Raw genomic sequence first — 27419 nt, 5'->3', positions numbered from 1 at the left:
GGGTGGTCCTGTGGGCTTGACGTGGCTTTTGGAGATTCCCGTGAGTATGTCAGTTAGGCACTTGGCTACACAAGCCCGGCAGTCCGGGGGACAGGTCTGGACCAAAGGCAGAGACATTTTCATTGGTATGTGCATCGTTTACGGGCATGGGCTTGGACGGAGATCTTCGAGGAAGCGCAGAGAAGGAAAGAAATGCCAGGACAGAGCCCTGCACATTCCAGCATCTGCAGATCAAGAGGTGGGGCAGCATCCTGCTGGGAAGTGAAAAGAGGGAGGTGGGAGGGCGAGAGAGAGCGGCAGCTGGGATCCAGGTGACCCTCGGCCGTACCAACACTCCTGACCAGGCCAGTGGGGTGAGGTCTGAACAGTGACCTTTGGATTCAGCAACATGGAGGTCACAGGCGACCTGGGGGCGTGCGGGTTCCTATCCTGGCGGCAGCAAAATTCTGATTGGAGTGGGTGCCCGATACAGTGGCTTGTGGTCCACACAGTGACTAGAGAGAACTCTCCCAGAGACAGTGAGCATGCATGCCCTGCATGCCTCCAACAGTCTTTTTGTATTTCGAAAGGAAGTCAGTGACAAATAAAACTTGGGAAACGGAGAAGAGGAAGATAATACCCTAGACCCACCTCTCCTGTACCACCCCTGATCGTATATATTTTAATGTCAGCACCCAGCGCCTACCATGCGTATACGTATATTTTTAACCATTTCTAATGTTGGTGCAGGGGTCATTTTTTTGTGCTGCGCTTCTCACTTAACGTTTCATCAGGAGCGTTTTCTGTCCGGGCTGTCTCTGCCACAGTAACCTCCGGCGTTAAAATTTGCACGATCTCATTAGGGCCTGTTCCCAGCCTCCGTATTTCCTGCGGAGTCTGCAACTAATGAAGGGGATGAAGAAAATGTCGGTAAATATTTTGTTGTTTTGCAAACACAAGCACTCTTAAATCCAGTTTAATGATTGCTCCGTTTAATTAAACACTCTCGGTCTCACGCATTCCCCACTTCTCCGCGCTGATTGCCGCCCTGATAGGAGAGCAGAGATCCCGGTGCGCTTCCTGTCTCCCTCCTGCTCTCCTTGCCCAGGTGGGAGAGGGGCCGTCTGCAGGGAAGACCCACCTGCCTCGTGCCTTCTTCTGACCCGCGTCACTTAAGGGGCTTTTGTTTGGGATGCAGTTCCCGGATCTTCTCACGGGTGTGAGGGCAGGACTTCCTCGCCCCTCTCTTGTTAAAGATGTGATTCGGGTGTCATTTCCAGACTATCAAGCATTAAGTGTACAGTGTCGCCAGTGGTGGTCATTGTATACAGCCCCGTAGCCACCACCCCATCAAGATGCAGAGCCGTTCCTTCGCCCTAAATGTCCCCTCCCTCTCTGCTTCCTGTCACCGGCCTCCACTCCTTGCCCCAGACCACCAGTTTTCTGTGTTTTGATACCGTGCTTTTTCCCCTACGATTTTATATAAAGGAATAATATGGCATCTAGTCTTTCGAAGCTGACTTTTTCTCCTGTTGGTGAGATTCATCTGGTCCCGTGCATTAACATTCCACGGTGACTCGTCCTTCCGTCATAAGGATCTCCCACAATTTGTCAATTCCTTCAGTAACTTTTTGTTTCCTGTCTCGCGCAGCTCACTCACTTTATTCATCCTAAAATTGCAAGTGACAGAGACAGCCAGAGAGCTTCTTTTAATGTGTTCAATCCCCTAGGACAATCACAATGCTGAGAGGTCTGCCTGTACCTGTGCTCGCCACAGTCCCCTTATGTGAGGATCACACATCCGACCCAGGGGACTGGGGTCCTAGGTGGGGTTGGATCCCAAAGTCGGCAGATACGCTGGGAATTTCAGGATCATCGCGGTTACCCCCGGAGCACCCCTGGAGGCGCCCGCGGTACAGTGTGTTTGCCTGAGCGCTTCTTACGCACAGTGCAGTGTAAGATCCTTTGAACCAGACTGAAGGAAAGAACAAAAAGAACGTAGCTACGCAGATGAGAGGAGCGAGGAAGGCATTCCGCGTTTAGTGGGCAGGCGTTCTCAGGGCCTCCTGCCCTGTTTGAGTATGGAGCCTCCGTAACTTTAATCTAAATGATTTTACCTCTTTACTCATTTCTTTACTCATTTACTCATTTGGTTTTTTTACCCACTTCTTCGTAGTGGGGATTGAATGAGGCAATATTTGCAAAAAAACAGTCAGCCCAGAGTTGGGCACATAGAGAGTTTCACAGATTTGAATCTCCCTCCGGCCACAGCAGACTCTCACGGAAGTCTTGTGTGTGTTGAAAGGTTGTTCAGAGCGTGGCCATCCAATCTTAGTCTGTGCCGGCTGCTGGTCTCTGGGGCGGCCCCACCGGCCAGCCGCCACGCTCATGCCCTTGAGTGTTGGCCTCCGAATCCCCTCATCCTCTGCGTCCGTGTCCGGTCCCCCACGGGATCCCGGATGGCGGGGTCCTGCCGCCCTCGGGCACCGAAGGGGAGAGGAGCACATGGGCTCTGCTGCTGCCCAAGCCCCCCCTCCCCTTGTGTTTCTTGACCCATGTGCTGCTTCAATTCCCAGCTGCTTGGCCAAGTCAGAAGGTGTTCCTGGGCGTTATCTTGGGGGGCCCTAGCACTGAAAGGGCCAGAGAGATGGTGGGTGCCCCCACGGCTCACAGAGAACGCTTTTCCAGAAGGGCACTGTGTTTTACGCGTGGGAGAGGCTTCAGCTTCCGTGTGGCGGCGTTGTCAGGGAGTTGGGTGAGTCGGGTGCTGTGAGCGGATGGGGCCTCTCCCGGTGCTGAGGGGCAGGCAGAGACTAGAGGAGGGAGGCGGGTGGCAGAGTCGAGGTGTTTGGGAACCAAGACTGCCCTTGCCCACCTTTCTCTGGGAGGCCTCACTGACGGTCGGATGGAGCACACGCACCATCCTGGATGCAGGCCCAGCCGTCCTACCTGGAGCAGGCATGCCCTCAGCCCTGGCGGTGGCCTGCCCCGGGGAACTGGGTTTACCTCTCAAGGCAGAGTGACGCTTCAGCTCCCTTCCTCCCGACGACAGAGAAAACTGCTAGTTGGAGTTTATCACCAGGGTGATTGGAGCAGGGGCAGAAAGACTGTTGCAGTGGGGAGTGCAGGCTGTGCTTGGGGGGTGTTGCGGGGGGGCAGTTAGCTGGGGCCTGATCCCAGAACAGAGCAGGAAACGCTTTCCTTCGTGTTCAGCTCCATCCTCGGAAGGCGGCATCTGCAGGGAGGAGAGAAGCCTGTGCTGGTCAAGTTAGATCGGTCAGCAGGGTCTAACATCGCTGCTAACCATTTCTTAGACAAAGAAGGTGCATTTGGGGATCTGTGTCTGGCCTCAGCATAGGTCAACAGATGGGCACCCCAGGTCTTACCTAAGCCAAATGGGGAAGGGTGGCCACGGGAGGGCGGGGATTTCTTGGCCCTCACTGTTTTCCGGGAGCACGGGGCTCAGTGATGTTCAACATCGTCACCAGCAAGACTCTGCCCTGACTCAGCACTCACCCTGTTACTGAGCAAGGACTCGCTGCCCCGTGCACATAGGAGCCGATACAATGGCACTGGCTTTGAGGAAAAAAAACAAAAACAAAAACCTCTTTACTGCAAAGCTGGCCAAGCAAGGAGACAGGAGGCAAAGCTTAAATCTGTCTCCCTGATGATGGGTGGAATTTAAGGGGTTTCTGCACCAGATCTTCCTAGCTACTACCCTTCGCTTCTGAAAGCATTCTGGTGGCATTTAGATTCTGGTCCCGTCCCGGTCCTTGGGTTCTGTGGAGCGACTGGGGGGTGCAGGGGGACAGAACTTTGTGGTTCCCCATGTAATCTGCAACATTTTCTCCTGTGCACACGCTTTGGCTGCGTGACTTGCCGCTGTTCTGTTGTCTGTAAAGAATAGCTCCATATCTTGTGAGAAACAGGATGGGCCGGCCTGGGCTGGTTCTGCACTGGCAACCCTGGTCCGTGAGTGGGCAGTGCCCTGGCTCACTTCTCATTACTGGTCTCCAGGATAAAGCGAGAAGGATGGCGCTGCACCCTGCTCTGGGGGGCTTGCTGCACCTGAGCCTGGAAGTGGGGGGGGGGGGTCAAAGAGCAGGTCAGAGGGCTTGGCGCCTGCACTCAGGTGGGCAAAGAGGTTGTAGAAACAGATGCTCCTCTGAGACACTGCAACTCTGCCCACTGGTACCGTGTAGCTTGAGGAATGGCAAACGTGACCAATCAGGTGTGCACTTCCCCCTCCCTCCCTTAGGGAGGGAAATGGACTTTAGAAGGACAGAGGATGGGGGAAGAGGGGTAACCATTTTCTCCCACCCACTCCAAGCAGCTTCAAGTTCCTGCTCCATCCGCCCCTCACTAACCTGCATGACTTCCGGCGAAGGTAGTTTCCTTCCCAATAGAATGGGGCCAGAGGCACCTGCCTTACCTATAAGCTCCTGAGCACGTGGGAGTTCCCTTCCATGCTGGATTGATGGGAAGGCAGGAATCAGTGTGATTTCACTGGCTATTTGCTTGAACTTTTTTGAGATCTTAGAGTAGTAAGTCAGCCCTCGTGAGGGAAATGGCCTTTAAAAACAATAGCCAATTTATCTGTCTTGTGCAGCAAAGCTACCGACACCTCGGGAGCAGTGTTCTAACACAGCTGGCTCCGCTACTAAATCGTCATGGCGATTCACCAATACATCAGCCCTCGGCACTGCACGGAGCCGAGAGCGTGGGTGCACGTGGTCCCCACCCCGTGGGTGCTCCGTGTCACCTGGCTGGGCCGGGGAGCAGCAGCCAGCCCTTGGGCACAGAGCCCTGGTGCAGACAGCAGGCAGCTCGCAGGGGGCCCTCCAGCCGAGAGGCGTGCTGACCGGCGAGAGCCCGCCAGCCTCAGCTCCAGCCTGGCAGGCCGAGGATCGCAGATCTTGTTCCTAGAGGCTGAGCTGCGTCCTGCTGTGGGGGCCTCCAGCTGGGCCATAAACTTTTTAATAGGAGCTCGGAATTCGAAGCACATTGTACATTGCAGTTGGGCTCTCAGAGAGGCCCTAAAACGGCCAAGGCTGCAATCGGGGAGCGATTTCCTCTTTGTTCTGACGACACAACATTAATGGGGACATTAGCGCGGCCATTTCACTGGGACGGGCCAGAGTTCGGGCTGCCTCCGTTTCCTTAATTGCATCTCTCTTTCTTCCTCTTTGTCTCTTGGTTGATTAAATCACTGGCTGGCACAGTCGTGAAAGAGGCCATCTCGGGAGGAGTAAGGGTTTGGATAATTGGAGTCCGAAAGGTTGGCCTAAAGCTGTGTTTTCCAGGCCCCTGCCTCGCGCAGACTTGCTGGTCTGTGTTTGCTTTTTCCACTGTGTCTTTTTAAAGACCTCAAACTTCTTGTACCAAAGAAGGACACAGGCTAGCCTAATAAGCCCTGATCACCCGGCTTCCATAATGATCACCTTGTGGCCAGTTTTGTGTTACTCCATAGCCCCCCATTCGCTTGCCCCTTGTGTTGTTGTTAATATATTTTTCTATCATGGCCCAGATTCTCTCCTGCCGCCCCTCTGTTGTCAACACCCTCCCTCACCCTCGGCTCCTAGTAACCACTGATCTGATGACGCTTCCTGTAGTTTTGACTTTTCCAGAGGGTCAGGCCAATGGAATCATATATATATAGCTTTATGAATCTAGCATCTTTCGGGTAACATAGAGTGTTTGATATTTGTTTATGGTATGGGTATATCAGTGCTTCGTTCCTTGGACCGGATTCAGAGTACCCAAGGACCTGTGGAGATGGCTGGTGCTGCCTTTATGGGTGATTCATCCACGGATGTGCAGTGGGTGGGGCTTCTGAGCGGATCTGAGCTCAGGGAGCTGCTCACCCTGCCTCCCCTGAAATGAACTGACGTGACAAAAAGACGGTGCCAGGCTGGGGACCGGAAAAGGCGCCATCCCCCTGCCTCGCACTCGGGGTGGCTTCCGGGAGGCAGAGTGATGGGATGAGACTGAAGAGGTTCATCGAGCGCTGACCCACAAATCTCCTTCCTGAGCAGGCAGAAACAGCCCTGGCGGGGCTGTGAGATTTGTCAAGGGAGAATACAGGACATTTTCACAAATAGAGATGGATACAACTATCACAACACAACAACAAAACAGACCCTTGCAAATCGACTCCAGGAGCATGTTAAAGGAATAACGTAGCCCGATGCAACAAGGTTTATCCCAGAAATGTAGGGAAAATTCAACATTAGGAAATTAACTCATGTCACATTGCTATATTGAAATACAACAACCAAATGATGAGTTTGGTGGTCTTAAAAAGGCTTTTCATAAAATCCAACCCCCATTCTGGGTTAAAAACTTAGATAGAAGGAACCCAACACACCAAATGCTTCAGTCAACTAGAAGCTGAGAGAAGGGTCTTTGTGACACTAAAAACAAAAACAAAACAAAACTTCTCTCCCAAAACCTAAAGCCCTATTCTAAATCTAAAAGGAATGTCATCACTTACTATGAAAAGCGAGAAACATTGACATGGAGGCCAATATTAAGACTAAATTGTCTGATGCCTTCATCATTTGACACAGAAAAGGTGTAATCAGCAGTGGCCGCCATGGGTTGAATTGTGTTCTTAAAAAGAACGTACGTTGAAGTCCTAACTCTCAGCACCTCATCACGTTCCCTTGTTGGAAATTAGGGTCTTTGAAGATTTAACTGATTGAAGACGAGGTCACTAGGGTGGGCCCTAATCCATCCTGACTGGGTCCTTATAAAAGCAAACCTTCCCAATGCCATCCAGCGAGTAACGGATAGGACAGGGATTTCAAGCTCAGTGTGTATCCTGCACTAATCCCGGACATTACCACTGAGATTCCAGCATGTTGGTTCTGACATAGTTAGACACACAGATCAGTAGAACAGATAGAAAGCTCTGAAATAGATGATGTATATGGAAGCATTTCACATATGTAGTTATCAAGGGGTACATGGGTTATTTAGTGGTGCTATAACAATAATGGCAGTACTTGAAATAGTAAAACAGTTATATTTATATGCCATGTCACACATTAAAATTACTTCTGCATGAATTAAAGATTTTTATGTATTCCTGATTTAACAAGAGGATCAAAGGCCACTACAGGCAAATAGTTATTTCTTATGCAGCACCAAAAACCAGAGTATCCGATATCCTTGGTAGGCAGTTCTGCCAGAGCAGGAAAGGATTTATAGATTTTACTTTATACTCAGCAACATCCAAATGGCAAAAATAATTCAGAGGTTAAGGTTAACTAGAGAACCATTTATAAGGAAAACCACAGAAAACGGGCTAATGTCTTCGATGTAATCAGAGCACTTACAAGTTAGAAAGGACACGTGGCCTGATGACAAAGTGGGTGAAGGACACGAACAGGCAATTTACAAACGGGGAAGTGCTGGTGGTCAGCTGAACTTGTGGAAAACATTCCCCCTCACCTAGTGTTCAGATAACTGAAAGTTAAAACAGTGGGCCTCGCCCTGGCTGGTGTAGCTCAGTGGATTGAGCGCAGGCTGTGAACCAAAGTGTCACAGGTTCGATTCCCAGTCAGGGTACATGCCTGGGTTGCAGGCCATGACCCCCAGCAACTACACATTGATGTTTCTCTCTTTCTCTCTCTTTCTCCCTCCCTTCCCTCTCTAAAAATAAATAAAATATTTTAAAAAACCCAAACCAGTGGGCCTTTGCATTTAACCAATTAAATTGAAAAAGAAAAAAAACAACAACAGTGATACCTGGTGCTGGCGAGGATGCAGAGGAAGTGAACAGTTTCTCACGTTGCACTGGTACTTGGGACCACTGTCCTGCAAGGTGTGGTGACTGCATGTTGGCATCAGGTTAAGCATGTCCTTTGACGCTGGAAATTCGACTTCCAGGAAATGGTCCTAGGGTAATAAATGTGGATATGTCCTAAGGTTTATCTCCTTGTTTCATAAATAGTAGTTATGAAAGTGACACCAATAAGAAAAGTATCTGGTTTAGTAAATTATGGGCATATCAAATGGCAATTATTACACATGGGTTTTAGAAGAACAGTTACTGAAAAATATGTCTGACGTAGAAATGCAAGCTAGACGCATGTTGCAAAGCTTCATAGTTCACCCTGGCTCTAACTTATTTTTAGAAAATAAATTTGGATATCTATCAGTGGGGAGAAAAGTCTCAAAATCCACAGGAGCAGTGGTGACTGTTGGAGGGGTGAGATTAGAGGGGTTGTGTTCTTTTTTTCCAAATTATCTGCAGTAAAAGTGTATTATTTTTGCAATTAGAATAAAACTGATAAACCTGATTAGATTTGTACACAAACATATGTAGGGTGCTCCAATACAGTGTACCTGCCTGTTGTCAGGTGCGTTGGTGCTAGTGAGAATTTTGACTGTTTGGGACTTTAGGTGAACCAGAATAGTTACTAGTTACTGGTATCAATAGGTATAATGTGTTAAAATGTGTGTTTTTAAAATTATGAATATATTTTATAGGCACTCTGCTCCTCCTCACAATAATAGCTAATCAATATTTTGCTCTTAAAATGGGCCAGACTTTTTTCTAGGTTCTACATGTTTGTGGTCTCTTTTAAGTCCCCTAAGAAATTCTGGGAGGGGTGTGTGTGTGTGTGTGTGTGTGTGTACACACCACGATTCACAGAGTACGTAAGATACATAGGTTAGATTTTTTGGGAGGGGGCACCGTGATTTAGGAAACTGTTTTTTGTGAGTAATTCTAAAGAGGATTTTGTGTTTTGTTATCCCCTCCACCTCAACTCCATTCTCATTCTGTGTGGCAGACTCCACGATGCCCTTGCGGGGACCAGGGCTCAGCGGAGCTCTGCGGAGCTCTGTGGAGGCTCAGGGAAGTGTGCAGACTCAGCGTGTTGCTCTCAGGGGCGGCTGGTGTCATCGTGGAGCAAACTGTAGACTCCCTGGGGAGTAGGTGGCATGAACTCCCTTTAAGCCCACCCACCAACGACATCCTTTCTCCTGCCTAAGTTTTCAGTAAGAACCGGGCAACAGTTTCCCGGTCTTACATAGTCTTTGTCCTTTCCAAAGTAACTAGGAAATGATAAAGGAGAATATGACAACTGCCATTAATTCTACCATCGAACAGGTTGCTGCTTGCCAGCGAAGTCCTGGTGCCCGGATGTTGCCAAGCAGGGGCACAGCTCTGCTTCTGAAGGCATGCCTTCAGGAGCATCCCCGGGCTTGTTGGGAGCTGCTGAAAGAAACGCAGGCAAAAGCTCAGAGGAGGAGATCAGGGTAATTCTAGTGAGTCTGAATCAAAACAGCTTCAGACTCCCAGGTGTGCTGCAGGGTGCTGGGCCGTCCTTGGAGCTGGGGATGCTGGGTCACATGGTGTGGCCTTGGGCTCCTCGTGAAAAATATTTTCAGCCAAACAACCCATAGGGATGGAAGGGGATGAAGAAGCCAGCTTTCCCGGATCAGTGTAAAGGTGCAAAGGTGTGTTTGAGGTGCGGAGGGAGCTGCGAGGGGGAAGAGGAGAGGAGAGGAAGGCACTGTTAACTGGAGTCTGCAATAGCAATTGGCCTCAGCATGTTTTAGCTAACCAGGCCGATGTCTGAATTACAGTAGCCGCTCCAGCTGGCAACAATAGCAGTGTTGTTTTTCAGCACCGCCATTGCATGTTTTCCCCCCAGGGTACAATCCGGAATGTTTGTGTGGATGTAACTGAGTGTTGGAGAATGTTACCTTGCTCCCCACGGCCCGGCCCGGCCTGGCCCGGCCCGTCTCCTGCCTGAGGTCTGGTGCTAAGTTAGGAAGGTGAGGTGTGCGGCTGCTCAGGTGCAGCGCAGGCTTGTCGGTGCCGGGCAGCGGGCAGAGGACTCTGCGCCAGGCCGCATGGAAGGACCCGGTCACTCCCGGAGCCAGCACTGTGCCACGCCCCCTTCCAGTGTTCTGGGCTCCTGTGCTGTCACCCTCTTGAGGCTCCGGGACAGGCCTGGCCACACATTCAGATAGCCATGTCTTTTATCAAATTATCATCAAAAGTGGGACAGTTTAAAGCACAATCGGTTAAGAATGGTGTGTGACTCCCCTCCGACGTTCCCGTCATCATACTTTCCTTCTGGCTGGGGTGGAGGCGAGGTGAGGCTTTGGGAGTAGACAGGGCATTCTGGGATCTAGGTTAAGTGGAAGTGGACATTTCGCCTGGGCTGGCGGGACATGTGTGCAGTAGATACAGGGACCAGCAGAAGCAACGCCCGAGTGAGTGTGGTTGGTAGCTAATGATATGGGTGCGATAACTGATAGTTTCAGTTTGAACATTTCATCTAAAATGTCACATGATGTGCTTGAGTGTGATATTGTTATGTTGCAGAATTACATGCCTATGATTTTGTAATGAAAGATTTTGGGATAAAAAGGACATTAGTTGTGCTGGACGCTTTACGTGCACGTACCTGTATTTCGCATACAGTATATGTGTATATATTTATAGTGTATGTAACATCTGTAAATATTCTATATACTGTTCATACGTACTGTACACATGCACATATACCATGTATACACATGCATATATAGTATGTGTCATTTACATTCACATATCCCATGCATATTTTCCCTTGGGTATAGTCCCACCATCGCTAGCTGCCCCCATGTGTGTGGAAGTGACTTGCAGGAACACCAGTCATGCAAGGAGGGATGATTTATGACTGCTGAGCTCACAGAAACACACATAGTGCCCTGAAGCATTGCAGGTTATACATGAAAGAAATTTGATAGTGGTTTCCCCACATTTGCCCACGGTCCCAAAGTTTACAAGACGTTACATAGATAATGGCTTGGGAGCTTGCAGGAAATTTGTAAAAATTATTAATAACAAATGACTTTCAATCAACTTGCTAGAGGAGATATTGGAATCTCTTAGTGTGTCTGTAAAGGACTCATGGACATGGGCAACAGTGTGGTGATTGCAGGGGAGAGGGTGGTATAAGGGGGTAAATGATCATGGAAAAAATACAATAAAAAATTTAAAAAATACTGCAGAAGTATTGGCACAAAGAGGTAACTGAGGGAATGCAGCTGGGAAGGGAGGGGAAATACTGTCAGGAAGATAGTTAATACAAGTTATTTTTCTGGATTGCACAATGTCTGTGTTACTTGCAGGCTGTTAGCAATTTGCTATGTGTAGTTATTTTGTTTTCCACTCCAAATAAATAGTCTCTTTTCTCGGTTTGTGTTCCTTTTCCCTAAAGAATATTTAAGCTTCAGGCTCCACAACTGTCGGTCAGACCAGTTCCTGGGAGGGCAATGTTATTATTACTTTCTTACAGGTTGAGGAAATTGAAACCCCAAGAGGTTAAGTGGCTTGCCCCAGGTCGTGTGGTCACGGGCTGGGCTCGAAGATGCTCATCACCCAACCTTGTGCTGCCCTCCCAGTGGACAGTGGTTGGGGTGTGTTTTTGCTTCTCTCTGTGTTAGTGGAGCTGCGGCTGCCATGGCTAGAGTCCTGGAGGATATGGGAGGTTCTCTGCCCCCTGCTGTTCACGGTCTTTAGGTTGTTGTTCCCTTGCTTCCTGGTGATGCAGGAGAGTTCTTTCACCTGGCTTCAGGGGCAGAGTCCTGCGGAAGAGTTGTACAATCCTGGCTGCGGCTGGTCTCACCTGGAAAACCAGGTTGCCATTTCTCACTGCTTCCACTCTGCCCCTGAGCTCTTACCTCTCAGTCTGGGGCTCTCCCGGATGAGGGAAGGTCTCAGGGACTCTGGGGAGGATGGGTTAGAGAAGAAACAGCAACAAACTGATAGGACCTTAGATGCAGCTGATGGGGTGGAGGGCACCAAGTCACGCCTCCTTTATCTATGCACAGCTTCCGGCTCCTGGCACTCCCACAGCAGGTACCGCCGGGTTTCCCAGAATTCCTGCACGTCTTCTCACACTGTGCGGGCCTCTCAAGAATGAGTCATTGGTATATAAACTCCTGGCATTTGAGGGGGTCTCAAATCATCACGCATGCATCCTCTAAGTCAATGAGACAAGAATATAGCCTCCATGTTTGCTACTTCTGCTTCCTTTTGTTTAATTCAGTCATTATTGAGGTCAGAAGGTTTGAAGAATCTACCTTTATCCACTATCCACTCTCTTTCTCTGCTGGTTTTGATTCTGACTTTTGCATTTTTACTTTCTCTGAAATCCTTCATGAACCCTCAGATCTGCCACCCAGTCCTGTTGTCTTTACATCTTATGTTAGTTTCTCTTGGTGGCTTTCTCCTCTTGTTCCACAAAGGGCCGGGTCTCTGCATGCCGCTGAGGATGCTGAATGTCCTTTAAAGCATTCTTCAGGTTCCTGTACTGGGTCCGTTCTAGAGGTCTTCTGTCTAAGTTTCTGTGATAATTTTTTTTTTTTTGCTTTTTCTTTTCTGTTCACTTTTAAAAACTCATAATTTTTATTTTTTTCCTGAATATTTTATTTTTTGAATGCAAGCAGGAGATGGCAAGGATGAGACACTCAGAGTGTCTGAAACAGGTCTTATTTATTTTAGAAGCTAGTGACACGGCTTTCTACTCTTTAGACACTATTTCAGACTTTGAGGGTTGACAGTGCGGAAGGAACACACCTGGTCCGCCGATTCCAGGCAGTGCAGTTCCCCAACTTTTCTTCTCCAGATCACGACAAGGGCATAACAAGGGCGGTCTGCCGTTTGCATTTTAAAATCCATTTCAGTTTTCTCCAGGTGCTAGTGACAGTTTTATTGCGAGTCCTTGTTTTCATTTCTGTTGGAAGTTTTCATAGGCATTGCAGTGAGTTTCTGAGAGAGACTTTCAAGAGCTCCCAGCCAGATGCATTTCAAAGGGAACGTGACTTGGCCAAGGTCACGTGGCCAGTTGGGGGCAGAGTCCAGCCTGGAATGCGGGGCTCCTTCCTGCCAGGCAAATCCTCAGTCTTCAGGACCACCTGCTGCTCTGGTCCTGCCAGGGCCTGAGCCCTGGTGCGCTTCAGCAGGTGGTGGCTTTGTTAGAAGTTTCTGTTCCAAAGAGTTCTAGCCTGAGGAAGAGTCTCGCTGGCAGGGGGTGGACTCACAGGCTTCTGGGTAGGGCCTTTGCAAATTAAAAGAAATGTGCACGGGGCTGAAAGCTGCCGAGCGCTTGTTCCACAGAGTAGATGTGTCCTGGCCGTGAATCCCAGGCCTCGGGGAGGAAGAGGGAGGTGAGGCCGCTGGGAGGTCCTGGGTCTGTTCTTTGTGCTTAGGAATCTCAGTGATTATCCTGCTTCTCTTTTTGAAATGTTCGTCACAGACCGCTCCCTTATTTATCAGGACAGTGCCCACTTCCCATCCGTGGGTGCCTCTGCCTTGGCGACATTTACCCAACGTGTCAACACTGGAGAGAAAGAGTGGACAGGTTTAGTGACTGCACAGCATGACCTGCTAGCAAAGCTCTAAGTGCAGTGACCCAAGGCACTGCCACCGCCCCTGAGACCTGAACACGGTGGGTCCACCGCTCCTTCTGCACGGACCCCATCCTGGCACCCTGGGCATTTGTGTCGTAGCTTAGCTGAGGCTCCGTTATGCTCTGTCCTTAAAAAGCCTTCATTCCCCATTCAGTGCGTGCGTAACAGGCAACGGCAGAGGAAGGCCAGCTGGCAACCACAGACAGGCTCGCCAACGCTTAACTGTTCAGAGGGGCTCCTCACACCAGCTGTACTTAGGATAACACTCAGACCCCAGTAAATATTTTATCTACACAATTACCAGCCTGGTGATTCATGTGGCGCTGGATGCTGCTACGGAATTTAATTGACTGTATGGAGCCCTCATTTTTCCTTTACGTGATTAAGTGTTAATATACTTATCAGCACCCAGTCCATAAACCCACGCCTGTCAACCAGTCCTAAAAGTTTCTAAAGCTTCGGTGTGCACGGTATGCAGCGGAGAGGGGAGGGCCTTCGAGGACAGGGAACAGGTTCAGAAACCAGACATCCAGGGAACTTGGACCGGAGTCTTACCTCCTTGGAGTCGCAGGGTCTTCATCTTTGAAATGAGAGTAATTCGTGGTGGCGGTTATGGGTGCGTGGGGTTACGGGGAATGGTGGGGCTGATGGGAGGCGAGGAAGGGCTGCTCAGGAAGACGGCTTTCCAGGTTCACCTTGTGGGTTGTTGTGGGTTGGTGTACCGAGCGCCCTCCACACTGTGATGAGCCAGGGCGGGTACCCTGCCTGCTCCGCTTCTCTCCACATTCCCATTGTCAGCTTCCCGCACTAGAACCTGAGCTCCGGGAAGGGGGCGGGGCCACAGCCGTTGCCAATCCCTGCTCCATCTCTGGTGCCTAGAAAACGTCTGGCTCGCAGGAGATACTCCATGTTAGATTAATGAATGACATTCAAGCACGGGTTGAATTAGTTCAGAGAGGATAATGAGGAGGGAGAATGCCAAACTGGAGGAGTTCACTGGATTTTTGCGCAGCTGACATTCCGACACGGTGGAGAGGGCTTGTGCTTTGGGGGTCAGACAGGCGGAAAGCGGTTCTATTCCTGTCTCTGCCCTTTACAAGCTGCGTCGCCTTGAGGACGTTATTCAACTCCTCTGGGGCTCAGGTTCCAACGCGGCAGAATTGTGCGGGGGCCTCCCCAAGGGCACACGGCAGGGCTGCTCTAGGGGAAAACTCTCAGAAGTGCCCGGGTCGCCCGGAGTGGGACAGATGGCAGGTTTTTCCCACGGTGGGACTCAGGGCAGCTTTAAATGACCCTACGATGTTTCTGATGATTCCGAAGTGACGATTACAAGGGCCCACTCCTCGCTGGGCCAGGTGGCAGCACCTGGCTGTGGTCAATCCTGAGGCGCTCTAAGCCGGGTCACCAATGGTGCTGAGTCCGGGGTGGGGTTAGAGGGTGCCATGTGTGGACTGTGCTACCATATGTGACCTAGAGACCCCGGGACAGTGAATGGAGCTGCAGGAAGCTGACCTTGTTGACTAGGCCTGTCCACTGAGGCTCGGGACATGTGGCTGCTTCTCTTTTCCTCTGAAAACAAAATTTATATTAAAAATAAGCCACTTGCAGAAGAAGAGGTTTTTAGAAAGCCAGATATGCCTGTAGCAGTAGCAACACTCCTGGTCGCTTCGACAGTGCGTCCCGGTGATTCAGAACGTGGTGTTCGGCGTCGGACAGGTTCAGTTCCGGTGCCAGCCCAGCCACCTCCTAGCTGTGAGATGTGTTGTTCGACCGGTTCTCAGGTTCGTCCTGCGTGACGTGTGGATCACAGTAGCACCCACCTCATGGGCCCCCTGAGGATTGCGGGAGGTAATCCATGGAAATGGCTGAGCGCAGTGCCCAGCACACAGTAAGCCCTCCATAAATGCTAGCTGCTGGCATTGGTGTTCCCCTCCACACAGATGCGGAAGTAGCGGCTCGGGGGTTTCTCGGGTCCACCCGAGGTCTCAGAGAAAGAGCCAGAGCCAGACCTGTGCGTTACCCTCTGGAGCCAAGCCGCCCCCCCGACACTGGACCATGCTCCGTTCTCAGGAGGTGTGTGTTGGGTTTCCTCTTAGCTCTCAAGTGTCAGCGTGCCAGGCTCCTCATTAAGTCCTGAGGACTCAATGGCAAAGAAAACGGATGCACCCTTCCTGCCCTTGTGGTCTTAGACGGGTGGTGGGAGTTACTAAGGGGTCTTGGCAACGGTCCCCATGGGGCAGAAGCAGTGGGCAGGGCGATAGAGAATTGGGGGCGGGAGGAGGCTGAATCCCACACAGTGCTCAGAGGCTTCTGGGAGAAGGCGGCTCTTGGCTTTTGATGTGGCGGGTGGCCAGAGCCAGCCCGCCGCGTGGAGCCACAGGAAACGCAGGTGCAGGAACATTCCAGGCCCGGGGACCAGCTGAGCAAAGACCCTGAGGCCATCCAGGGCTTGCCTTGGGCCTCCGGGCCTTCAGAAGCTGACACAGCTCCTGCCCGAAATCAGCATGAAGCCCATCCCTGTGTGTGGAGGAAATCTGTGCTCACCTTTCCCCAGCAGATCTGAAGTTTCCCTGACGTGGGGTATGACCTGTGGCCATCTCTTTCTCTCACTGCTCCCTCCAAAATAAAAATAAAAAAGCCATTGCCATTGTCTGAGCAAAGATGAAAGATGCTATTCTGGGCTGTGAGTGGGCAGAGCTCTGGCCCGGGGCCCGGGGAGCTGGGTCCTGTCCCAGCCCTGCGCCCCTTTCTTCTCGGCCTTGTCCCTCGCCTGCCTCTTTCCCCACCTGTGAAGGTAGGAGCCGTGCCAGGCGGCCCCTTCCCTCTTCCAATGGGGGGTGGCAGCTGAATCCCTGAATCTGCTCCCAGCCTGTTCTTGGGAAAAAAGATTCTGTTGGGTGGGGCTGCTTTTCAGGCTGGTGGGCTCCCAGGGGGACCCCTTCCCCCTTTTCACCAAAGATGAAGGCTCTCCCCCCGTCTTGCATCCTCTCCTTGGCAGGATGATGCTCACCCCACTCACAGTCTCCTCCTTTGCTCTCTCTGGCTGGTCCCAGTGTGTGGCGACTTCTGCGAGGTTGCCTGGGGCAGAGAAGCCTGCTCTCCTCCAAGCCTCCGCTCTGGGGTCTGCAGGCAGTCCAGTGCCTGGGAGGCACGGGACTCGGGAGAAGAGAGAAATCTGCCTGCCACATCCCGTTGTGCTCTCCTCCCGTACAATGTCCAGATGGAACCTGGTGAAGGACACCGTCACCGCCTCGTAGGGCGTCAGAAATCGAAGCGCCCTTTGTAAGGGTTTAAGTGACTGCCTTCTGTGAGTCCCACGGGGAAAACCTCTGGCCCGAGTGGTTAGGTGAGGTACCCACGGTCACACGGCAGCAAGTGGCGAATGAAGTTGGGACTCACAGGCCGATCAGTAGTTTGTCACGGTAGATACTACTGATCCACACAGGATATGATGGACCAACTCGGAGTTTCTTTCAGATCTTTTGTTTTTGAAACCATGTAACCTGAACACATACAGCATAGCTATCTTTTCCACTTCCAACTTATACCTTGGGATTTAATATCAATTTAGCAAAACATATTTGGTGCCTACTGTGTGCCAGGAACTATTATTCTAAGGCTTTACAAATATTAAATTCACCCAATCTTTAATGATATCCCCAAAAGATGGGCACTATTATTATCATATTTTACACATGGGGAAATGGAGGCACAGGGAGGTTAAATAATATAACCAAGGTCACACAGTTAAAAAGATAGTATAGCTGGAACGCTAACTCGAGAAAGTCCACACTTTAACCCCTACCTATACGGCGTCTCTAGGCAAAGGTCTTCCACTCTCCAAGGCGGGCATGCCCAAGGGCACTCCCCTCGTTGAACTTTCTGGTTTGCACATGGAAAAGCTGGGACCTGCAAAGGGCACGAGAGCATTGGATCGGGTTCCAGAACGTCGCTATTTCTGTTAGCCCCGACTTTCCCCGCCACACGGCGCTGCCTTGGGCGTTGGGACACACCTCTGGTCTGGAAGACACCCAGCAGCAAGTTCATTACTCTCCCCTTGAAGTCCCATTGCTAACTTTCCCCTTGCTTGTTTTCAGTCCTGGATGTATTATCACTGGCCACATTAACCGGGGTTGCCGCCCGGGGTCTCTGGGAGAAAGAACAGACGGCGTCTCTCGGGCCCTCGGGGAATGTCCGAGCCGTCAGAGAGCCATCACCTTATTTATAATGAATTCACTGTTCAAAGAGATTCAAAACATTTTTTTTTCTCCTATTAGGGCTATTGTTTCTATCTGTTGAGTCCAGGAGTGTTTGACATTGGATGACTTTATAAAACATTCCACTAATTGGATTTGTTAAAGCAAATAAATCAAACACTAATTGGAACGTGCCCTGCCATTCTTTTTGCTTGCTGAATTAGATAGGATGGCGTGAAGGCCTTCTTATCATATTCGTGCACTTATTTAAATACCCCCCTGGCGTACACTTCTGCAAATTCAATTAGATATTCAGAAAGGGAATGCGATTTATGCAAGGCTGGTTTTCATTCATTCAGGGGGCAAGACGCGCCTACCCGCGACAGGCAGCTCACAATTAATAAGCCCCACTTAGATACGGCCCTGCCTTCCAAGCGTGCGCCGGCACGAGGGTGGAATCGCGATGATTTGGGGGTTGGAGGCCTTTATTGCTGGAATCTGTGTGTCCACAGAGCAGGGCTGGCTCCACAGGGGTGTGACTTGGGTGGTCACACAGGGCCCGGCACCCAAAAAGGCCCCTTGCCTAGTTTTATGCTTTGCTGTGGGCTGTCTTAACTTTTTTTTTTTTTTAAAGGCGCTGTGTTTTAGTTTTGCACTGGGCCTCACCAATCTTGTAGCTGAGATCTGCCCCAGGTTCTCAGACCTTTTGGATTAGGCAAGAAGGGCCTTGACTATAGTCTCGGCTCTGCCCCTGATGGACGTGTGGTGTTGAGTCTGTCCATCGCTGCAGCCTTGGTTTCCCTGCCTGTAAAATGGGAAGGCTCCTGGAGAACGACTCCTTGCCCATGGAGAGCACATGCTGTAATGTAGGCGATGGGGTTGTTTAAATCCAGGGAGCCACTGTGCTTCTCTCATTCCCTTGTTCTACCATGGGTGACAGTGGGGGGCGCGCCCCCCTCCACTTCCGGAGGAGGGAAGGAACACTCCACAAGTGAGAACTGGGAGGGAGCTGTCGAAAGCACGTGACATCCAACACTCAAATGATGAAACCGGGCGCTTTTCTGGGACTGTGTTAAAATTGGAAACTTTTATAGCCTCAAAGCCAAGGTCAGCAAACCGCACAGCACAGCCTGCCGGGGCAGTTCCGCATCTTGACGGGTTTTTGCTCAGCACATAAAGGAAGGATGGTTTTTCCGTGTCTACGTGGTTAGACAAATCACAAGAAGAACATGGTTTTGCGATGTGAGCGTCACATGCGGCTCGAAGTGCAGCGTCGATAAATCAGGTTTTATGAAACACAACTCTGCCATTTTTCCTGCGTTATTTATGGCCGCCCCTGTGCTTCACTGGCATTGCTGAGGGGTAGCGGCAGAGACCGAGTGGTCTGCTGAGGTGGGCAGAATGCTCAATGGGCCCCCAAGACTCCCGGCCCCTGCAGTTTATGTCCTGTGCCGTTCCCACCCCGTGGGTGGGACTGTGGATGGGGTAGTGTTCTCTGCCTTGATGAGGCCAGGTGCATGACAAAGGTGAAGGAATGTTGCAGATGTAGCTCAGGTCCCAAATGAGTTGACTTTAGTCCATCATTGAGGAGATGATCTTCACTGGGCCTGACTGATTGACGAGCCCTTTAAAAGGACAGTGCCCTGTCCGAAGGAAGAGGTTTGAGACACAAGGGGGCTTGGGTCAGGGACTGTGGGCGGCTGCGAGGGGCTGAGAGTGGCCTCTGGGTGACGGGCAGGCGGAGAGGAGGGCCCTGCAGCTTCTGACTACAAGGAACTGAATTCTATCAACTACTGCGTGAGCCCAAACGAGGACCCAAGCTCCAGGAAGGCATGCAGCTCCCCCTGCGCCTCGGCCTTGGCCTTGGTGAAAGCTCGTCCAGATTTTGGGCCTGCAGAAACAGTGAGAAGAGAAATCGGCATTGCTTTAAGACCCTAAGTCTGAGGTGATTTGGTGGATAACAGCAGGAAGCTAGGACAGCCACAAGGTGGAAGTTTTTGCTGTCTTCTTATGGAAAATGTTTGCCAGGCCCCGAGTCAAAAACCAATGCACCCCACTTCTACGACGTCTCCCTTTCCGGAGCCCCTTAACCACTCAGTCCTGCTGTGTCTTGCATCTGTCCGAATGCTTCCCAAGTGTCCCCCCACATGTTGGGTGACCCCGTGAGGTCTGAGTGTCCTGACATTGGCTAATAACTCGTACATTTCAAGTCTCCTGCTTTATGACACGGCGTCTCGGTGTACTGGGTGCTCCCCACCTGAAGCCTAGTCTTCTCCTGTCGTCATAGGTTTGACCCCCTTTACCCTCTTCCCCCTCCCCCTCCCCTCTGTTAACTACCATTCCGTTGTCTGTGTTATGAGTTGGTTTTATGTCTGCTTGTTTTTGCATGCGTGGAATGATAAAGTTCTTGTCTTTTTTTCATCTGACTTCGATCATTTAGCATAATGTTCTCAACATCCATCCATGCTGTTGCAAATAGCAATATTTCATCTTTTTTTATGGCTGAGATGTGTCACTGTTTTTATTGCTGAAGGTGATGTCTCTCTTTTTCCCTGAGAGCTCTGGCTGGGCACGTCTCTTAGTGGCTCTGACGACAAGTTTCTTTGTGCAAATGGAGAGAGCGATGCTTCTCTCTTAGAGTAGGGGTTGGCACACTGCAGCCCCTGCGTAACATCTGGCCCACCACCTGTTTTTTATAAATAAAGTTTTATTGGCACTCAGCCTCATCCACTTGTTTACCAATGATCTCTGGCTGCTTTTATGCTGTAATGGCCGAGTTGAGTGGTTGTGACAGAGACTGTGTGGCTGCAAGGCCAAAAATATTTACCAGCTGGCCCTTTACGCAAAAAGTATGTTGACCCCCTGTCTTAGAAAGGGGTGGTGGTTGAACTCACCTCCATTTATGCACACACACATGTAAATACGTTTGTACATAGATCAAGTACAGTGCCTGGTAGGTAGCAGAAGCCTAACAAATCTCTAGTTCCTCTTCTGTACTGAGTTCTGTACAAGAATACAAGGGGTCGTATCAGAAATGCAGAGGCAGACACATTTATTATTTTATTGAATTCTATCTCATTTTCAAAAGAAGGGTTCATGTTAAAAACAGTTCTGATTAGCACTATAAACCTTATTTATACTTTAATGTATCCTAAAGTATGTATCCTGCACTATTTTTCCTTCTCTTACAGACACCGATATGCTATACGTTACCAAACCCAAATGGATTTTCAAAATCCAATTTCCTTGCTATAATTTTCCATTTCTGTGCTGACTTTCTATGCTCGGCTCACGTCAGAGCACCTGGGGCCTGTGGCACACTTTGACTCCAACCTGGCCAGTGAACAGCTCCCCTTGCCGCGTGCAGGGAGGCAGTGCTGGGTCCTTGGCCTGTGACTGCATTGCCATCTCCCCTCGATCAGGCGGGTCCTCCCCCCACAAGGAGCCATCCTGCAGTGGCTGAACCCAATTCCTGGGGTGGGGGTAGCTTTAGGAGGGGTTTGATCTCCCCCAACATGATGGCGATGGGTTGACATCAGTTAAACGGGGCTGCTGCTGCTTTCAGACCGAATGAGGTGAGCAGCCATACAGGTGTCTTTTGGGGACTCTCTTCCCACCGTGTCTCCTGCGAGTAGTCCGCCACAAACACCTGTGGACATGGCCAGGTGTTCTCGGTGGGCTGCTTTCTGTCGGATGTTTTGCCCCCAAGGAATTGCACCAAGACAGACAAACGTAATTTTTGAAAGAGCAAGAAGGGCTGCATTGAGACTCAAGATCATGGATTGACTGTTGCATGCTGGGGGTCCGGGGAGACAGCCAGCTTTTCTTTCGTCTCTTCCTGTGGCCCTCAATAGCTGGCCCTTGGGCTGGTGACACGGCTCTGTGTTGCAATGGCTCCTGGGAGTTCCTGGTCCTTTCTGAGACTCTGGAATTCTTCACCTTCGCCAGCCCGTTGCCTTGCACACTGGAAAGCGAAGGCCCCCAAACGAGGAGGGGACGTCAGCCAAGGGGGCTGTGTGCCCCCAGCTGGCAGGGTAGGTCGCCGCCGGGGTGTGTGATCTGAATGAAGCTCAGAGATACTTTTTCTCCATCTGTTGGTGGAGAAGAAGAAAATTCAGGTAGGAGTGCTTTAAAAATATTTATTAAGTGTATTTTTCTCTCCTGAACAGTTTTTAAAATATATCTCTGGGTCAGGCCAGACCAATGCAAGAGAGATTTCTAGACCACATCACATTGGTCCCCAGTGAGTTGTTTTTCCTGAATTGTATGTTTGGGTGATGCTCTCAGTTTATACGGAGAATGATTATGAGGAATCGTCTCACAAAACTGGCCGTGCATCCCTTGCTGTTGGCTGTCGTTTCTGGTGGTTTCATAATGGCATATGGGACTGCTGTTGCCAGCTCTCCTGGGGAGAAGCTGTTGTGTCGTCTGAACACCTGGAGTGGTTGTAACTTTCCTGAGCAGTGTGGCTGTTAGTGTGTGAACACAGAGTGTCCAGTGTCTGGACTGATTTCCCTCCTCTTCCTCCTCCGTGGTCAACAGAAACTCAGACCCAAACATGTAACCACCTCTTAGCAGGTGGACATTAAGAGAGTCGCAGTGGCAGAACAGACCTGTGACTCTTTTTCTGTCTTGCTTTTCTTTCTTTTCCTGCTCTGTTTGCTGCTGGCCATCCTGCTGTATTTCCTGCTTCTGTGTTTGTCAGGCCGTCTTAGCTGGACTGGAGCCGCTAATGGGTAGACCAGCTCGGCAGCATCCTTTGAATGGAGTCTATGTTCTTCATAGATGCAAAGCACAGGGATACTCCCATGATCCTTTGAGTCTACCTTGTTTTGCTGGGAGCCCTGCAGTTCCGAGGAAGAGTCATGAACCCTGAGTTACCCCCGAGGTTTGCACATACTTATGTGATAACGTGCAGGCGTAGGGCCTGTTTCTAGATATTCTTCTCTAGGGAGGGACACCATGGTCCCCTGAGGGCTGGCAAATTCTGAAAGAGTGGGGTAGAACCCACAGGTGGACCTGACTGTCCCAAAGAAAGAACAGCTCACAATACAGGGTCTGGCACAAATAACGCCCCTCTTTATTAACTAAAAATCTTTTGTTACAAGATCATACGCATGTGATTCTGTAACATAACAGCATCACACTCAAGCACACCATATTTCAGTTTACATGGAATGTTCAAAATTGCTGTCCATCTCGTGCGAGACATTCACGTACCCTACCAGCCACACTCAGCGGCATTACTTCTGCTGGACCCTGTGGAGGTAGAGGCTGCTTTTGACTCCACTGCAAGCCGGCTCCTTGTAGGAGAAAAGAGAGGACTGTGGTATGAAAGTAAGAGCTGGGTCACCGGGGCCCCATGCCCGCTGCGGTGGGACCCCAGTGTCAGCGCGCAGGTGGTTAGAAGGGAAAGGCATTTGCTTGCTGGCTGCAGGTTGGAGTCACCACCAGAGCTCTGCAGGTGGCGGCAGCAAGAGGCCCAGGGAGTGGCTGTGGAAGTGGCTGTCATAGGGCCCCTTAGAGTGTTGGGAGGCCGGGATGTGAGGAGTGGACAACTGACCCAGTAGACCAGGGACGGATGGTTAATGTCACCTTGCTTGGGCTGTATAAGCTGGGATGTCCAGGATGCTAACTGTGAGCCCTCCCAAATCTTGTGTAGAAGAAGGCAGAGAATTGGTTTATTTAGACCATTAATTAAAATTTATCAGTAACTTCCTCTCTGAGCTTTGGCACATCTCTAGGGAAGTGTTTTCTGCATTGCACCTTAAGTTGGTGCGGCTGTCTTTTCTGATTCTCTGCAAACTTCCTGAGGGTAAGAAACACCTCTGCTGGTTCTGTGCAGGGAACCCATGAAAAGATCTTCGTTAACTGTTGCTAGAATGAGCAAGGGAATGGATTCAAATGGGAGAGACCCACCCAACCTTGCTAGAAGTTCTTTATCTTTCTGCTCTCCTCTCATCGCCTTGTAAGGGAAAAGCTTGGTCCTTGGGCTGGGGGGGTACGTTCTCTCTCTGGTCTATTAGAAAGAGCGTGGATTCTGTGGTTAAGTTGCAATGGATTTCAACCTGGCTCCAACACTTGTCTTCCGTGTGACCTGAAGAGGTCACTTAACCCCTCGATGCATCGATTACTTTATTTAAAGTAGGGATAGAAGTCTACTTCACAATGTTGCGAAGATTCAGTGAGAGCAAGTAAGCTGGCATATGTAGTCAGTGCCTGGTGTATTCCTGGCATGGAGCAAATGCACGAGAAAGCACGGTTCTCATCTTGGTCAGGATGGGCAAGGGTCTGCTGTGGTAACAGCTAATCCTAGGGCGTCAGTGGTGTAAGACAAGAAAAGCTGGTGTTTTGCTCTTGAAATGCTGAATGCCAACATTACTGCTTAGGTGACTCTCCGGCTGGCTGTCATCCAATGACTGTCCCAGGGATTTAGATATCTTTCTTCCTTTGATGCCAGCACCTTCAACAACAGCTTTGAAGGTCCTCACAGCCAGGACAGGTGAGAAGGATACTTGTAAGGCATATTGTTATGGGCTGGTGCTGCAAATGGTGGCTATCACGTTGTTACATATTTCCAGGGTGTATCGCATGGTCTTCCCCAGTTGCAAGGTGGCCTGGACGCATGGTGTTCTTTGGTGCACCAGAGAGAAGACCCGAACTGTGTGCTGTACACGTAGCCCTGTCCCGGCCACACTTTCTGTCTCTAGCCCCGGACGCTGATCTCAGCTGAGGACCGATTCTCAGGAGTCATTCCCAGGAGCACTGCAGAGGCTGCAGGCAACCTTTGCTGGCAGCTCCAGCGCATCGGGATCTGTTTGTCAATGTCGTTGACCCGATGCACTTGCCTCCCACAGGCTGGGCTCCAGCAGGGTGATGGCAATTTAGGGAAAGGAGGTTGACCCTCTTAGAGCCACTGCAGTTGCTGCTGCAACGTTTTTTTTTTTTTATTTTAAATGCAGTATGTTGGGTTTTCCTATCTGGGGCACTCGCTCTGCTGTTCTGGTCAGAGGAGGTTTATAGAAGTGATTTGGGAGAATCACTGAGAATTCGGCAGATGGTGTGGGGAGGCAGCTTTCTAGGTAGGAGTGGCAAGTGCGAGACTTGGAAGAGCAGGTCGCGTTGGGGGACGGGTATGGGGCCACAGTTCCTTGAGTGTGGCTGGCCTGTGTCAGGCATCCCATGGGCAGTTATTGGCTCATTCATTCGGTCTTTATTAAGCTCCTACTATGTGCCAGAACTGTTTCCACTTGACATCTAGTGGAAGATGGTTGATTACCTCCCTCCTTGCCTTTCAAAGGTCATCCGTTTCTGCCCATGGCTGGTATGGCTCAGTTGGTTGGGCGTCAATCCCCAAACCAGAGGTTTGCTGGTTCGATTCCCTGTTGGGGCACATGCCTGGGTTGTGGGTTTGGGGAGGCAACCAATTGATGTTTCTCTCCCTCTCTTTCTCCCTCCCATCCTCTCTCCCTAAAATCAAAAATAAAATGTAAAAAAATACCTTTTTTAGAAAGGTCATGCTTCTCCACTGTATCTGGGGCCGCGTCTCCTCTGTTACCTGTTCCTCACCTTTCCTCTGGCCCTCGCATCCTCGCCTGTCGACCCGTGTTGATCCCCATCAGTCGCTGCCCGTCTTCTCCCAGTCCCCCAAGGCACCAGCGGCACGTGGCTGTCGTGTGCAGCCAGGTCCCCAGAGGAACTGGGTGTAGTGGCGGGACATGATAGAACATGATGGAACCGTTTCCAGCTCACAGTCAGACAGGCTTCCTGCACTGGCTGCAGCCTCCCCAGCACACGCTGAAATACACGGTTACTTATTGGTTCACTTGTTTGCTGTCTGACTAAATGGTGACAGCATGCCTTTTTGTAAACCGCTGTATAGCTGGGACCTAGTACTCTGTAAGATCTGTGCTAACTGCTCAATTAAATAATTGCTGAACTACTGAATGAACACATGAAAGCAAGTAGATATTTTAGCTCCTACCAATGTATCAGCCACTTCCCATTACAGGACACGTCTCGTCGGCCATCACCTTCCGTAGGCTTCTGCTCTTCATGGTGTTTCTTGGACTGCTGTCTCCCTCTCTTTGCCGTCATTCTCTAGCTGTCTACACAAAACACCCCACATTTCTGTTACTGTTTAGTGCAGACCAATTCAATACACAACGGACTTCCCAACCTCTGTACTACCCAGCGAGGTTCAGCCCTCCTGCGCCCAGCCCGAGACCTGCTGGGGGGCCGAAGGCCAGTCTTCTGGGTTCCCATGAGCAGCAGGAAGGGAAGGTGGAGAAAGCTTTGACTCCACGGCCTTTCTGTAGCGGTGTTGTAGCCAGGTTCTGTATTGAATCTGTCGACAGAACTCCCACCACCATGTATAGAGGGGATCCTGGCGTGGGGTGCACAGGAGGGATTTTGTCCTCCACAGCTGATGGAGACGATGGTGATGTCACCTGAGAATGCAGACACGGGGGCGGGGGGCTTGCTGGGGGCTGGTTTTGGTACCTCAAGCAGAGCCACGTTTGGATGTGGGACAGGGACCCAGTGGGAGTTTATGGTGACGCGAGGAGATCTGAACATGAAGGAGACAGGAAAGGGGCAGTGGAGAAGGTGGACCAGCGTGAAACTGGGCCTGGGGAGCAGCCAGGACAGGACACTGCTGTGGAACCCAGGCCAGGGGTTGCCTCTGCCTCTGTGTGTCCCGCCAGCCGCCCTGGAATGCCCTTCCTCCTGCCCTCCATCCTGGAGGCTCTCGCAGCGTTCCCAGCGCTGGTCAGCATACCTCCTCGGGAGACTGCGGGCTCCTGTTTTTCTGGTCGGACCGGCATTTCCAGGGTTACCCAGAGGGGCTTCCAGCTCGCAGCACATGCTTAGTAAATTCTTGCCAAAATCGAACTGACACGGCTTATTGTAAAATAGTGGATGGCTTAGATTTTACAGGGGAAAGCTTTGAACTATCAACATTGACTTTCTCATCCGCCAGGTGCATGATGGTGTGATTCTTCACAGAGTTGATTTCTGCTTTATGAAAGCGATTTCCCAAGAATTGCTTTTGTAAAGCGGGGGAGGAGGTACACTTCGAGCACGTATTCTGTGCTGGTTACTTTTCGTGTGTCACTCCTTTTTCATCTTCAGGGCATTTCTGTCGGGTGGACCTAGCCCTCCCCATTGCAGGAGGAGAAACCGAGGCCCAGACCTGACAGCCGGCCGGAGCCTCTGGGCCAAGCCGACCTGGTGTTGCGAAGCTGAGGTCTGGGTCCGGTTCTGCTGGACTCCGGAGCCAGGGCTCTCTGCCACCTCGCGGCATCTCTGCCCATTGCGGGAAGCAGTCGCAGTGGCGCGGCCTGGCCCTCACCGCTTCCTGCTTAGCCTGAGACGTCGCTGTTTACTTTCTCGGGAAGGAAGATGGAAATCGATGGAACTAGCCTTATGAACTGTTTAAAATAGGGGGACCGGCAGCTGCCGGCGCCTTTCCTGAGAGCACCAAAGCACATATAAAAATCCAATTTGCTCGCCGTTTTTCTTTTTTCTTTGAATCTTCTCCCGAGTTTAAGATTCAAAGCTGTGAATGAGGAGCCGGTGAGACAGGGGTGACGAACCACGTGGCAGACATGAGGATGTACTTACCCGCATCTCTGTCGTTCGCAGGCGGCTGTTCCTTCGATGAGCACTACAGCAACTGCGGTTACAGCGTGGCCCTGGGGACCAATGGGTTCACCTGGGAGCAGATCAACACGTGGGAGAAGCCAATGCTGGACCCGGCCGTGCCCACAGGTGGGTGACCCGCTGTGTCCGGAGCCGCGGTGGGATGCTATCTTACCTGAT

The 27419-nt window shown here is 50.7% G+C and overlaps 1 protein-coding gene across 11 annotated transcripts in view; it reads left to right on the top strand.

Annotated features, from left to right (window-relative positions):
* Positions 1–27419, top strand: part of PTPRT (protein tyrosine phosphatase receptor type T) — a 944823-nt gene that overhangs the window by 241450 nt on the left and 675954 nt on the right. For all 11 annotated transcript variants that reach the window (XM_036009848.1, XM_036009845.1, XM_036009847.1 and 8 more), the window contains exon 2: positions 27243–27368. In XM_036009848.1, the coding sequence (XP_035865741.1) occupies positions 27243–27368 (126 nt within the window). The remainder of the gene's footprint in view (positions 1–27242; positions 27369–27419) is intronic.

Source organism: Phyllostomus discolor, chromosome 9, assembly GCF_004126475.2.
Source record: "Phyllostomus discolor isolate MPI-MPIP mPhyDis1 chromosome 9, mPhyDis1.pri.v3, whole genome shotgun sequence".
In the NCBI taxonomy this organism is placed as follows: domain Eukaryota; kingdom Metazoa; phylum Chordata; class Mammalia; order Chiroptera; family Phyllostomidae; genus Phyllostomus; species Phyllostomus discolor.
This window is presented reverse-complemented; position numbering and strand designations above follow the sequence as displayed.